The following is a 16123-nucleotide window of genomic DNA, read 5'->3' as shown; positions in this document are numbered from 1 at the left end:
GTGTGTCCAAACTTTTGGTCTGTTTTGGTCTCTATATTTATATTAAGTTTGTAATCTAGCGTACCAGTGTAGATTTATTCATTGCTAGAGAGCACGTAGCGCTGGACTAGAACGTCTGCTAAATGCTCCAAATGTAAATGTAATGTAAATGTTGCGTCTTGTGATGCGCAGCGGTCAGTGTGCAGCGGCGATGATCCAGGACGCTCGCAGTGTCTATTTTAAACTTTCTCTCGAGCTCGTAATGTGTCAAAGCTTAGGTCCTGGAGAAAGTTCAGCTCAATAAGAGACCCCCCCTGTAAGACGTGCCGCCGTGCGTCTCGTAGGTCTGTATTTACATGCGCGCGCCCTCGCGCCGTGCGCGTCGTGAACAAAACAAGCGCGCACGTGCGTAAAAGTGGTAGATTTGGGGTAGGACTGGGGGCGTGTTTGGTTTGACAATCAAAGTTGGTTGTGCAGAAAGAGAGAGAGAGTGGGAGAGAGAGATTGAGAGAGAGAGAGAGAGAGAGAGAGAGAGAGCGCGCGTCCTTCAAAACTCAAGCACGCGTATCCTGGTGAGATCATTGGTGATATAAATATCTTCATACCCTCGGATCTACAGTGCTCCAGCTCCTGGCTATCAGCTATCTGAACTGCGTGGGAAAAAAAAGACGCACAAAATGCAGGATATGACTTAAGTGGTGCAAAGAGGGAGAAAATAAAAGAAAAAGAAAGCGAGAGCTGTTTTGGGGAAGAATGCATGTTGCTCTCCTGCTCGCGCTTGTAGCTCAGCTGATTGGCACCGAGGCTGTTTGGTTGGAGGATCACCTGGTGGTCTCGGGTCGCCGCACTGGCACTCTGTACTGCAGGGTGGGCATCGGCTTCCACCTCCAGATCCATCCTAACGGCAGAGTGAACGGGAGTCACGAGACAAATCACCTTAGTAAGTACCTGATTGTGGAATTAATGCGCTTTAACGCAAAATCTGGAGAGATAATTTGCAATGTATCAGACGTCAATAAGTATTGAATTATTGCTGCAAAATGCACAAAACTGCAAAATGCATTTTCCCTTCATATTCAACGAGTATACTAAATTAGCCTACAACCAACACAATAGTTAAAACAGTCAATTAGTCAAATGTTCTATTTTTTTAATTAATATAATTATACAAACACATGTGCGACACTTTATTTAGGTTTTGTTGAACTTTCTCTAATCTAACAATCTGTATTATATCAGCAGTGGAAAGAAAACTGCTCTTAATTCGAAAAAATATATAATAATGTTTGTTATTATGCAATACAATAATTAGGCTATATGTATATAAAGCAATACATTTTATTAAGACTTTTGTGGACAATATAAATAAAATGTAATAACCACGTAATAGGTTTAGCTTGTAGGTAAAGGTGGAAGAAGCATCATTAGTAAGTACAATGCTCATAATGACAAACAAATAACCATTTTATTCAAAATTATTATAGCCTTTTGAATAAACTTTATACCTTTATACCTTTATAGAAATTATTTCCTAAAAAATGGCAGAAGAACATGTCCCAGGATCCCCTAGTGTAAATGACACCTACGGTGCTAAGCATAGCAACATTGTGATGTCATTTAAATATGTAGTTTTGCCTAATTTATTATTGTGAGCTTTTATAGTACATTGTATAAAATTTATCAGAACTATATAATATTAATAGGCTGGAATAGTATGTGGTGTGTTTAAACAACCTGTAATCACAGTTTTACTATATCTATGTTGTATTGCAGCAGTCCTATTGCACAGCATTTAGATTTTATTTAAAAGAATCAGCATTTTTACAAAGCAAATATGGTTTCCTCCAATGTTTCCAATCCTTACAAAAAAAATCAGGCCACACTACCTGACCATTTTTTTGGCATTAGCCAGTTCAGTATATCACATAATGTTACATGTACCTATTTTAACTATTTTAGAATCACCTATGAAAATATATAATCAGTATATATTGTAGAATCATACAGTTAGTTAAGAGGTTAATAAGGTTTGAGATTTGCCACGGTTGTTGATAACAGACTATAATGCATTACTCATTCATTTATTGAGCCAGTTTTGCAGTATAAATTGAAGAGGATTACACATTCGAACTAAGTTTATGTTTTAGCACTTAGTGATACATTACCACTAAATTAAAAAAAAATTGATTTCACCTTTATGACAGTAATTTGACACCACATTTTTTTGTATCTATTTAAAGTGAAATTAAAGAATGTGGAATGTTTTGGAAACTTGAAAGCTAGTTGGTTATTGTGATTTCTTATTAACATTATTAAAATTAAGATTTTTTTTTCCCCAATTACTCTTTTTAACCTTCTTTTGAATTTTGTCAACTATCAAGCCGCACAAAATCAAAATGTGTTTTTCATGTACTTAAAAGTAATATATCATCTGGCTTGATTTGCACGTGATTAACTTATTAGGCCATTCCAATGTGTACTACTGTTCATGTTGCATTACTTGTGTCTGTTTGTTTATTGGGAAATGGGTCTATGCGAACAGCTGCAATGACTCGCATGAGAATGTTATTTGGTCGAAAACCAGAACGGCGTGCTCTGAATTGCTGTTAATGGTTCTGTGTTCGGGGCGCATGCCGTTGTATTAAGTCTCTTTGGACGCCCAATATGTGCCGGATCAAAGGTAAATAAAATTTGCAGTTAAAAAAACCCTGAAAAAGACAAATGGTTATTTAACAAAACACCAAACTGAGTGATAAAACTAAACCTGAAAGATTAAGAACCTTCTGAAATATTGAATTTGACCTCCTGATAAAACCAGACAACTCTGGCCCTACAGAACCAAAACAGTTCAATAAATTTACTCACTTTTATGATGAACAGATTTATCTTCCATATGGGATGTACATTAAAAAGGCTAAGGTAATAGATTTAGCATATGGGACCACATTACACTGTTGCTTCAGTATAAATGACTGTCTGTATATTCATTGGTTAAGGTTATATCCAATACCATGCTACTATAAGTCTCTCTTTCTCAGATCGCTTATCACTCATCACTCACATATAAAACCCATTTGTGATGGTTTGCAGGTCTGCTGGAACTGTTTTCCATATCACAAGGAGTTATAGGAATCCGAGGAGTCTTTAGCAACCGATTTCTAGCCATGAATAAGAGAGGATGGCTTCATGCTACAGTGAGTCAATACTTATATGTTACAACCTCATATCAACCTATAGCATCAAACTATTTATTTTCTTCATTCTAACGTTTATTTTCCAGGTATTTAACCTTAAATTGTACCATTCCATAACATTACAATATAGAGTATTGTCAAATTTATAATTAAATAATAGACTATGTATGCAGTGAGAATTATAATTCTGACAACTAATTGTGTATTTTCCCCATTTTGCTTTATTTTAGATGCATGTATAAAATTCAAATTCTACAATTACCCTAAAGTACACGATTTTATAAGTAGTAATAATACCTTTGTTAGTTACCATTAAGAGAAATAAATATTCTGATTTAAAATTAATATTCTTCCAGTCTGAATGCACACTTCATGTACACAATACATTTAAACTTTATCTGTATCTGTAAGCTAAATTAGGAATTGTTTGCAAAATGTTACTATGTATGTGTGTGTGTGTGTGTGTGTGTGTGTGTGTGTGTGTGTGTGTGTGTGTGTGTGTGTGTGTGTGTGTGTTAAGCTAAAATGAAATTAGATAAATATGTTATGTAATTACTTTTAGCATTAATGTATATTGAAAACATAAATAAATTAAATCAAAAGTGCATTTCTGCTATTTACAACAAATGTGACAGGATTAACAGCTCATTCTGCCCTTGGAGTCAAATAAATAGTATTTTTGACAGGCATTAAATAATTACTAACTGTCTAATTAATAATATATGTGGTCACATTAAATTCACATCAGCCCTTCACATCTCATTAATTCATTGCCAAGTGTTGTAAACTTGATACAAATTTGTTAGGAATGATTTTGTATGAAAAATTCTATATAGTTCATAGCATGTATACAGATTCCTAAAACAGATCTTTTGGTACGGAAATGTTTGATGCAAAGTCAAATAAGTATCAGCATCCACCTCTAAAAAGGTTAAACCTCCTATTTCACCTCACATCAGGGTGAAAGTGAGCTTTGTGAATTTCTGCAAATTTGAAAGATTTGTAAATAATAAAAAATTCATTAAGCCGCACTCTGTCAACTGCCGACATCATCTGTTTGGGCTTGAGTCCATCTGATAAAAGTCAAAGCTTATTAGCATGTGTTAATGGGAAAGGCAGATTAGAAACGAGTCTGGGATGCCTGATAATCGAGGAGGGGAAAAAATCAATATGGTGAGCAAATAGAGACACACAGGTGCAAAAAGGGACAGAAAGAAATATAAGGAGAGCATCAAGATGGTAGAATCTGGGACGCTGCAGAGATCAGCCCATAGAAGTCAAACCACAAACAGTTGTGCTTCAGAATAATAATAAAAAATTGCTAATATCGGTCATTTTGCTGCTTTCGACATTTCTTTTTATGTTGCAGATTTTCACCATCTAACAATATGTTAAAATTTTACACTCAGGAACTATCTAGCAAACTACCATGGGAGGGGGGGCTTGTGTTTCAACGTATACTATTGCACACTGTATGCTCTTTTTTAATCATTTGGCAGTTAAAGTCATCGCAAAAACAGGACTGGTGTAATTTGTTTGTCACTGAGCTAATGTGGATGTGTCCTAAACCAGATGGCTAGTGACTGTATAGGTTGGCTGCAACAGTTAAAAAGCATTTCAAAAAACAAAAACCCAACAACAAATAAGACACATCAACTTCAAACACTTCAAAATCAGACAAACAACACATCCATCACAACATTAATGCAACATGGAGAAGTCGGCCATCATTAGAGTTCACATGCTTGTTGCTGATTGAATAATGTATGTCTATCCCAAATTAAAAAATTATGCATTTTTTTTATTTATTTATTGTCTAGTTAGGCCCAAATTATTGCAATGTTTCTTATCCTACTAGCATGAGGAGAAAGGAATAGTATATTAAAATTTCTTTTAGCCAGAGTTTTAGTGTGCATGTGCAAAGGTGACAGCATAAAAAATACTATTCCAATGCCCTTGGGTAAAAGTAAGCACAAATAAAAACGGTAAATTTTTTTTGTACTGTAAAAATCCTTAATATCTCTGAAATTACATGCTCTGCAGCCAGTCAGCAATGATTATAAGATGTTTGGTGTAAACATAAGCTTTCCATTTAGATTTAAAGCCAGTTGGGTTGATGAGCTTCCGGAATTGCTGTTGTTCTTCCTGATTTACTAAAGCAAAAAGGGAGCTTGCCCTCTTCTTACTTTTAGCACTAGAGCACATTGTAATAAATGATATACTGAATAATCATTAATTCATTACACTCATCACTGAAAAAAAGATTTTGCTCAAAATTTTCTCATTCTTTATTTTAATCATTTTTGCAAGTGACTAAAAGTATTCGTTTGCACAGCTCTGAGTATTTATAAAACTTAGTTAGCCTCCTGACATGAGATGGAGAGTGTGAGTCAAGAGGGAATGCAAGATGGAAAAAAACTTACACATAAATCTGAAGAAGATCCTTTAAGCTGCTCCAGAAATCATCAGCAATTAGAGCAGCTGCATTGGCTCCATCACTGTTGAATTAGGTTTGATTTTCCTCAGGCCAGCTACAGTTGCAGGGCTTTATTTAATAGTCCTGTCAGCTCAGCTCTTAAACCCCGGAGCACTGCTCTCCACATATACTCCGGCCCGGCCAACACGGATATCGGGTGACACAGTGTCTGATGTCGTTGCACTGTCTGTCATATTTAATATTTAGATGTTTTCACAGGGGCAATTTATTGCCGAGATAATGGCAGGGAGAAGACAGATGTAAATCGTGCTGTGTGACCTCTTCCCAAACCATTACAAACATAATCTTTTCAAAGGTTAAAGGGTTACCTGGATTTATAAAGCAAACAATTGACAAGGGAGAAAGGGAGTGACCAAGTGAGGAAAAAATAAGTACCTTTGCTCCAATATAGAGAGTAAAACAAGCTACATTCAACTAGAGTAATAATGCTTTTACAAAATTCTACCCCAATGAAAAAAATGTCAAATAAAAAAGTGTGGTTTTAGTTTCAAAATACCATAAAATAAATCATAAAACAAGTCATAGGTTGATATTAATGTGGTTATTGTTTCTATAGTAACAGGTCATACACACAGTTCTTGTTTGCTGGAAGCTCCACATAATCTGAAACCAATATTAAATAGACAAAAATACATGGTATTTAACAAAGATGTATGTTTATCTGTTACTTGCCATATGGGATTAATAAAGAGATCCATCTACAAAATCTCTCTATCTATCTGTCAGTGTAACTACAGTCCCTTTCTTAAATTTTGTTTATATGCAATAAACTAGGTAAAAGTCAAAAATATGAAAATTGGGAATGACTAGAAGCAAGTGGACGGATTAATGCAAATTTGACATTTTTGTCTCTAACAGAAAAACCTATGTAAGGACACTGAGAACAGGAGAGATGTTAGCAGACTGCCTCACACCCACATTTAAACATGGAGGTGGAAGTTAACGGTTTGTGATTTGCTTGAAGCAGGGAATGTTGTAGACTTATTACCATTGAAATAAATACTAAACCAACATGGATACCATTCCATACTTCAATGTCATGCAATTCCCGAATGGACTGCACCTAATTAGAACCAACTTTACCATACAACAGGACAATGAACTGAAGCATATGCCCAAGCTCTGTAAGCATCATTTAGAGAGAAAACAGTTGGCTGGAGTGTTATCCCTCAGATAATGACCTGCCCAGTAAATGCACCTAAATGCTATTGAACTGCTCTGGGATTAATTGGATTGCAAGGTCAGAAAGAAATATTTTAGTAAAGAACACCACTGGCAAATTTTCCAAAATGCATCACAGGAATTCTAGCTTAATGTTTGAAGTATAAAACTTTTCAGATGCCAAGAGTGTGTAAAGTTCGTGTTCATGCTGAGCGATTATTTTTGTTATTTAATAACGTTTTTAATATACTTACATTGATCAATTTATATATTTTATCTTTATATATACTTTATCAAAGGAATTCATCATACAACCAAATTACTAGGTGTGCATATAAACAAAGGAAACCTGCATGTGTCTTTTAGAAATGCTAAAAGATGAAGAAGTGTTTTATTTATTTCTTTTTCAAATTTATTTATGTAAGTCACAGATGTCTTTTTAATAGGTTTTCCTCCTTTAGAAAGTATTAGGAATGGATGCTTTTTGATTTCTTTTATGATTTCTAACATGACAAGCAATGTTAGTTTGTTCATTATACAGTATTAGCTTTGAGTAAAAGAGAGAGAGAGAGAGAGAGAGAGAGAGAGAGCGAGAGAGAGAGAGAGAGAGAGAGAGAGAGAGAGAGAGAGAGAGAGCAGAGAGAAGCTGGTGAGGGAATTTAGGTCATTATATAGTTGTTATAAGTGATCAATTGGACTGTCACAGACATTCAATAAGGTTAAATGTAAATACAGTGTCAAAAAGTATCATGTGTCTTTGATTAATTAATTAAAAGCTGTTTTTGTTGGAAATGTACTATAATGTAAGAGGCACAAACATTGGAGAAAAAAAAAAATACTATGGGAGGTAGCATGAACGTCTCTTTAGATTCTATACTTCCATTTCCAGTTTTCCAAAATTGCTTAATTAAATAATGTATGCCAAACTCTGGGAACGCTTCCTTAAAATGAAGTATACTGTATTCTGTAAATGATCAAGCAATACTTTAACAAGTAGATTCTATCTAATATAACTAAGGGCAGTAACACTACACTAATGATTGGTATGCTGAGAGATGGGAGACACGATGATACTGTGAGAGAAAAGAATGAACCAACTAAAAACATCTGCTAGAATGGTTTCAGTGTAATCATTTTTTTTTTTTTTTAAAGCTACTACATGTTGTTTAAGGGTGATATTTAAAAGGTTGCATAATACCTACATGATCCCTATGATTAACTTACATAACTTTTAAAAATGTGGAATCCAAATGGCATGGCGTGTCAAAGTCGGTTCAGGTGAGATTTGTTTTTGAATATGAAGATGCTGGCATAGTACATAGTAACTTTCATTTGGCAAGATATAATTATCACAATTATGGAACACTGACATGTATTGAGCTGCATATCCTGATCAGAAGTTCTACAAAAATTGTGACTAGATAGAGCAAAATCTTTGGACCACAGAACTTGCTTACAGCAGTCTGTATGCCTCTATGCCTGCCTGTATGACGATCGTACCACACAATCTTTAAAGTCTAATAAACTGACAAAAAATATATTGTTATTTAATAAAGATAAACTCTAATCACGTTGTCTATGCTGTTTGAGGACAAATGTATTTAACAATTAAAGAAAGATACTCCAGTTTGTAACAATCATTCAGAGATCAGTTATTGCGGAAGTGTTTTTGTTTTTTGTAATGGCCAGGTGCATTTATTGTCTAATTTACTACAAGAAAGAAAGAAGACTGGTGAGGAAACACTTTTTTGTAGTTGAAGCAGTCGATAATAGGAACAATAGGTACTTGTCTTTACATGGCCGTTATTGTGAACAAAAGTAAGGAATCAGATGCACAGGGAAACACTGCAGTTACATCAAGAGCGTTATGGCAACTCAAAGCAATCTACGTGCCTCCAGGACGTTATGGCTAGTCAATCTGTAATTGGCATAATTTTCCGCTATGCTGCGCTCTTCAGTAAACCAGAACAAGTTTTATTTTTCCAGTGATTGGGGTTACTCACGGCTCTATAGTGGGCAATGACTATCCTTGGGCACGCAATATAGTTTCCCACCAGTTTTATTTTTAGAAATTGGAAATCCAAACTCCCAAATATAAGCATACATTCATTAATAGAGAGAATTCATATGTAAATATTTCATTGAATACATACTGCATATGGAGAGAATTACCCAAAAAACACCACAGGTCCCAGGATGCAGCTTTCCAAATTCAAGCAAATTTGCAGTATACCAAACTGCATTATATTAAAATAAAAGATGCCATGGGTCCCCTTACTTATCAATGTATAATGATTAGAAAATAAATTAAATAAATAAATAGAATATTACTTTATAAGATGTTTAACTTATGCAGTTTCACTTTCAAAGTTTTCTATTTTAATAAAATTTCTAAATGGTATAATATAATCATAGAAACAATACCATTAATTCTACAATAGATGAATATCGTAATATAGAATTAATGTCTAAAATAATTCAGGCTATAATCTATACAGTAAAATCATTGACCTCTAATGAGAGACAAGAAGCTAGTTTTTTTTTTATTTCTACAATAGGTTTTTCTACATTTCTATGTTTTTCTACATTGGGCTCAAATTCAAATTTACTCATATTGTGTACTTTTCATTTCAGTTGACTTTTTTTTGGAGATAAAAAAAAAAAAAAATGTTATAGTAAATATTAAATTACAAAATAGGATCTGTTTTAGTGGCTTTCCCTTCTATTCTCATATAATGCATTGCCATATCAAAAATACCAGGGACCAACTTTGGCTCACGGGCCATCATTTGGACGTCTCTGTTCCAGCTGTACTTTTGGTTTCCTTCCTTTTTAAAACAAAAAACAATATTACTTTTATGGCTTTAATAGGCTATAAAATTCTAATATAGTTAATGAAGATGTTTGTATATTGTAAATAAAGTATTACAAGTATTACAGAAAAATTGCATAGAATGCATCATTACAAAAAACATAAACATAAAAAGACATATTTTATCTTTATAGACTTTCTGAAAGAATGAAATTGAGACCTAAAAATGATTTGGTTCCTAAAAACATAGTGACATCCATTCTTTAAACAATGTAAAGACAGAATGGCATCAAAAAGCAAACATTGTTAGAAATATTAATGTTTTCATGAGACATGACTTGATTGCACTTAACATAAATAACACACCGGATTTTCATAGTTGTCACAATACGAAGAGCACACGGCTATCAGAAAATCTTGAGTCTTTTTCTTCTTCTTTCAGCTTTTCCCATTAGGGGTCGCCACAGTGGATCATCCGTCTCCATACCCCCCGTCCTCTACATCTGCCTCTTTCAAACCAAATTCCCTCAAAACATCCATAAACCTCCTGCTTGGTCTTACCCTTTTTCTCCTGTCTGACGGCTCCATCCTCAGCATTCTTTTACCGATGTACCACATGTTCCTTTGCTGCACGTGTCCAAACTACCTCAATCGTGCCTCTCTTACTTTGTCCCCAAAACATCCTTGAGATCAATCAAAATCTCAGCATCTTCAGCTCTGCTACCTCCAGCTCCACCTCTGTCTCCACCTCTGTCTCTGTAACCCTGTCTTTTAGTCAATGCCACTGTTTCTAATCCATACAACATCGCAGGTCTCACCACAGTCCTATAAACTTTTCCTTTTACTCTTGCATATACTCTTCTATCACAAATCACTCCTGCTGTCACTCTTCTTCACCCACTCCACCCTGCCTACACTCTTTTCTTCACTTCTCTTACACACCCTCCATTACTTTGCACTGTTATCCCTAGGTACTTAAACTCCTCCACCTTCACCACCTCATCACAGATGGTCACCTCTTCTCTCAGCCTGGCTTCCACTACTCTTTCCCATATCTTTATAGTGTGAGATCAGTACCAGCACACTTCTTCTCCATTCCTCAGGCATCTTCTCACCTTCCAAAATCCTGTTAAACAATCTTGATAAAAACTCAACCGCCATCTCTCCTAAACATCTCCATGCTTCTACCGATATGTCATCTGTTCCAACTGTTTTCCACACTTCATCATCTTAGTCGCTGTTCTCACTTCCTTCTTACTAATCCTACCCACTTCCTGCTTTACCATATCCACATCATCCACCATTCTTTCGCTTGTGTTTTCCTCATTCATCAGCTTCTCAAAATACTCCCTCCATCTCAACACACTCTCCTCACTAGTCAACACATTTCCATCTCCATCCTTTATTGCTCTAACTTGCAGCACATCCTTCCCAGCTCGGTCCCTCTGCCTGGCCAATCGGTATAAATCCTTTTCTCCTTCCTTAGTGTCCAACTTCTCATACAGCTGCTCATATGCCTTTTCCTTGGCTTTCGCCACATCCCTCTTTACCTGCTCCCGCATCTCCTTGTACTCCTGCCTACTTTTCTCATCTATCTTCCGGTCCCAATTCTGTTTCGCCAACCTCTTTCTCCTTATGCTCTACTGCACTTCCTCATTCCACCACCGTGTCTCTTTGTCTTCCTTTCTATTTCCAGATGTCACACCAAGTACCTTTTTATCTGTCTCTCTTATCACTTCTACAGTAGTTGCCCAATCATCCAGCACCTCTTCACCACCACCGAGCCCCTGTCTGACCTCTTCCCTGAATCTAACACTACAGTCTTCCTCTTTCAGTTTCCACCATCTTATTCTTTTTCAGTCCTCACTCTTCTCTTCTTCTTCACCTCCAAAACCATCCTACAGACAACCATCTGATGCTATCTAGCTACACTGTCCACCATCAACACCTTACAGTCTCCAATCTCTTTCAGGTTGCATCTCCTGCATAGAACATTGTCCATATGTGCCCCTCCTTCTTGTTAAAATAAGTATTTACCACTGCCATTTCCATCCTTTTAGTAAAGATTTGCCCTTCCACATTCCTCTCTTCAAGGCCATTCCTACCCATCACCTCCTCAATACCTCTGTTCCCTTCACCAAAATGGCAATTGAAATCTGCCCCAGTCACCAATTGTTTATTCCTAGGTACACTCTCCACCACTTCATCTAACTCACTTTAGAATTTTTCCTTCTACTTCATCTCACAACCCACTTGTAGAGCATAAGCACTGATGACATTTATCATCACCCCTTCAACTTCCAGATTCACCCTATCAGAAACTCTCTTCACCTCCACTACACTTTTTCTGTACTCTTCCTTCAGGATCACCCCTACACCATTTCTTTCCATCCACACCATGATAGAACATTTTAGACACACCTCAAATGTTCCTGGCCTTACTCCCTTTCCACTTTATCTCCTGAACACACAACATATCTACCTTTCTCTTCTTCATCAAATCAGCTCCCTCTCTCCCTTTACCAGTCATAGTACCAACATTTGAAGTGCCAACCCAAACCTCCACTCTCCTACACGTCTCCTTTCCCTGCCGTCTCTGTAGACTTCTTCACCCTCTCGTTCTCCTTCTTTGGCCAACAGTAGCCCAATTTCCACCGGTACCCTGTTGGATAACAATACCTGTGGCGGTGTTTGGTAACCCGGGCCTCAACCGATCCGGTATAAAATTTAAGTTTGTGATCTGCACGCTTGATTTGGCACGTTTTACCCTTCCTAACGTAACCTTCCCCATTTATCTGGGCTTGGGACCGGAACTAAGAGTACATTGGCTTGTGCAGCCCTAATGGCTGGGTTACATTTCCCCTTGAGTGTGTCAGGTAATTATCTCATAAGGTCATCTGTTAGATTCAGTAAAAGCCGTTGCTGAAGAAAAGCAAATAATTGCGTACAAAACAATTCTCAGGCCGATGGCATTTTTTGAACTATAATAAAGAGTCAAATTCCAGTGCATAAAAATAATATAATAATAAAATAATAATAGTGTATAGTGTTTTTACAGTAAAAGAACTATAAATGGATAATATCAGTATAAACGGTGTGTAATATGTAATACATTCGTCACCTCATATAATCATTAATTCAAATTCATAAGTCATAAAATAAAAGCTCCTGTTTCAAAATAATTAAATCACAAAATGCCATGACCACATGTGTGAAACCTTAACCATGTGGAAATGCTGGCACAGTGTGCATGTAACGACTGCCTGGAATAAGACACAGAGAGCAACTGTCTTTTTATTAGATAATGCTATTTTATGGATTTATAAAGTTTTTGGCCTGCATAACGGAAACCCTTAGAGCACATCAATATTTTGGAAATAGAACATTATATCCAGGACTGTGCCACAGATGAAAGTAAAAGACACTTATTGTGCACGCATCAGAGCTAGTATGTGCAGCTCTGTGGATATAGTATTCTCACTGATTTTCATTAGCTTGCTTCATAAGGGGCTAACTCAATCAAGCCATGAAACTCACGGGCTACAGCAGCTGCTGATGTGGTGGGTGATGTTTGTGCATGATAATTACTGACTGTTTAGGCATGGTGTTTTAGCTTTGTCACACCAAAAAGAAGATGATTACTAAGATATTAGATACTGACCGTGAAACATGTAGGGAGTAGCAAACAAGTGCTGAAATGCAATAGTCATTGTGGGTAAGGCATGAATCCTAATGAGACCTTCTACAGAGGTCAATACTGAGCCAGACAGATAGTGAACTAGAAAAGATCACACTAAGAAACACGATACATGGAAAAGGGAACTTTAACTAGCCAATGATGCAAGGTTAGACAAACAAATAGTAATCACTAATTAATGGAGAAGAGGTAAACACCATAGGAAAACAAACCAATGGCAGCACAAGGGGTGGGCCAAAAAACAAAACTAAAATAAAACCAAACATGAGAGCATGGTATATTTTAAAGGATGCACCTTAGCCGATGCTATTTTGCTAGCTTAATCTATTTGTTTTAGTGGTTTAGTTTTTGCTAACAAAAATTCTTATTAAATTAGACTAGAAACCTTAGGTGTTTGAATGAATGGGGGAAGAAATAGAAAAGAGAGGCCTAGAGAAAGTATACAGTATGCTGAAAACTTTTCTTTTTTCATCTTTATTAAGTTGTAATGTGCACAGGTCTCACTGAAGACACGTTTATTTTATTTGAATTATACGTCTACTGTATGTTTCAACTTCGATTTTTAGAACTCTTTTAGAGACTAAGTTTGTATTAATGTAACTTACCTGACCTGAGACATTGTTACTGGATAATAACACTATATGAATTTTGCTCTTACATGAACAAAACAGTAAGAGGTTATTGGAATTGTTTACCAAAACGCTTCTTTTAATTAAAAGTGTGGGTATTTAATTAGAGAATTACAGGAGAGTAATACTTCAGGTAACTCTACACTACAGACACAACATCACTGTCCCAGATGTGCTCCAGATGATCCAATGTTCATTCTCAGCCTGTTTTCATTCTGATGGCAAGGTTTGACCCTTTGCGCCACATGATTTACTGCTAGTTCCACAATGGTCTTAAGACTTGCATGCTTGTAAGATTCATCTCAGAGCGACACTGATTGCACAGAACTAAATGGATTTGTACGTTATTTTTTCAGGAGACTTTCAGTGATGACTGCAAGTTCAGAGAGCGGTTTCAAGAGAACAGCTACAACACATATGCATCAGTGATACACAAGAATCACCGGACTGGGAGAGAGTGGTTTGTGGCACTGAACAAAAAAGGGAAGGCCAAAATGGGCTCCAGTCCAAGAGTGAAATCCCAACATGTGTCTACTCACTTTTTACCAAGGATGAACAGGCACATGAAACTGGAACAGGGCTTTATGATAACAGATAAAGAGCAGGAACGGACTCAGGCACTGCCAAAACCTCAAGCCCCCAAAGTTACCATAAACGCAGGGCAGAAACAAATTCGAACTGTGAAGTACTGGCCAAAATTTAGGTTTGGATAGACCATGTTGTCTTAAACTTGGAGAGAACTTGAAATCAAGACAGCAGTTGTAAAAGAAGCATTATTTCATCTGACTCTCAGCATTCCATTCAACAAATGATGTTCAAATTTGACTTGTTGACATGGAGGTATTACAAGCCTAATCCCTCCACAATAGCATTTATATATGTTCCTCAATGTTTTTTGTGAATCTATTTATACACTCTATTTATGCTAATGTATATGTCAAATTTTCTATATTTGAAAAAAATGTCTATTATTTTAATGGGAATGATGAGAATGAAAATATAATACCGTTTTAAAAAACAGACAATAGCATTATTCAGAAAACTGAGGATAAACACCAAATACATTTGTGATCATAATAATAACTAGCACCCTTTCACTTCGTGCAGCTAACTCATATTGTTTTATTTCATATTCTACATAGATCCGTTTCCTCTCTTTCATCATTTATATTTCACAATAAGATTTCTGTAATTTAAGACAAATTCAAGACAGGCATCAGCAAATTAATTGTAATGTACTTTGCCACAAACCGCATCTTTAATGCAGACCTTTTACACATATTGCATCCTATTAAAAAACAAAACAAAACTAATGTATTTGTAGGGTTAGAGCAGTCTTAATTATCCAATGAATCCCTTTGTATTAGTGGGTCTCCTTATTCAAAATAAGCAGGAAATCAGAATCAGAGAACACTAATAAATATAAACAATTTTCTTTTATAAAAATACAATGTACATTTTTTTAAATATAAATTACAGACATTTTATAACTATTACATTTAGCAAAAGACTACTGTTTAAAATGATTAGACAACATATCGTATCATATGATATGATACGATATGATATGATATGATATGATATGATATGATATGATATGATATGATATGATACTATAACATACCATTATCAACTATTTAAGATGACTTTGATTTTATATGTCTTTACATATATGCAAAACTTAGGTTGGACTTGCAGAACAGAATCATGTCCAGAAGTGCAACCACAGCCATGTGTTGTTACACAGCTGTTTTTTACTTTTAAAAGGCCATGGAAAACCTGTCAGGACATGTCATTATGAATTCTATCCAGTTCTAGGACATTTTCTAACGTAATCAGACTGACTCTGCCGTGAAGCTAAAACTTTGTTGTTGGACTGTCAGGCAAGACAATGATCCAAAACATTCCTCCAGACATGCACAAAATTAACCATCTGCAATGATCATTTTAGTCTCGAAAATAAAACAATATATAAAAAGATTCTGCATATATATATAGTAAATTTCTATATAATGTTTGCAGAATGGTTGCACAAATTATCCAGCATTTGATGCTTTGAGCATTTGATGATCAATGATCATTTATTTCAAATTTGTCAGGTATTCTATTTAAAGTGTCGAGTTTAGTCAAATAAGTTTGGGGATTTTGAATGTG

The 16123-nt window shown here is 35.8% G+C and overlaps 1 protein-coding gene across 1 annotated transcript; it reads left to right on the top strand.

The window, feature by feature from the left end:
* Positions 1 to 553: 553 nt before the first annotated feature.
* On the top strand, positions 554 to 15262 carry fgf5 (fibroblast growth factor 5). Its single transcript, XM_083527065.1, has 3 exons — positions 554 to 919; positions 3070 to 3173; positions 14326 to 15262. Exons 1-3 carry the CDS (start codon positions 733 to 735, stop codon positions 14680 to 14682), a joined length of 648 nt encoding a protein of 215 aa, XP_083383191.1. The 5' UTR covers positions 554 to 732; the 3' UTR covers positions 14683 to 15262.
* The last annotated feature ends 861 nt before the right edge of the window (positions 15263 to 16123 follow it).

Source organism: Silurus aristotelis (assembly GCF_946808225.1).
Source record: "Silurus aristotelis genome assembly, chromosome: 23".
NCBI classification, from domain to species: domain Eukaryota; kingdom Metazoa; phylum Chordata; class Actinopteri; order Siluriformes; family Siluridae; genus Silurus; species Silurus aristotelis.
This window is presented reverse-complemented; position numbering and strand designations above follow the sequence as displayed.

What these genes read in the sequence shown, in the direction of transcription:
- fgf5 (XM_083527065.1), top strand. Translation starts at nt 733, where the DNA reads ATGCATGTTGCTCTCCTGCTCGCGCTTGTAGCTCAGCTGATTGGCACC. An exon ending in TCACGAGACAAATCACCTTA is followed by an intron (nt 920 to 3,069) that starts GTAAGTACCTGA and finishes GATGGTTTGCAG; the next exon opens with GTCTGCTGGAACTGTTTTCC. An exon ending in GAGGATGGCTTCATGCTACA is followed by an intron (nt 3,174 to 14,325) that starts GTGAGTCAATAC and finishes TTATTTTTTCAG; the next exon opens with GAGACTTTCAGTGATGACTG.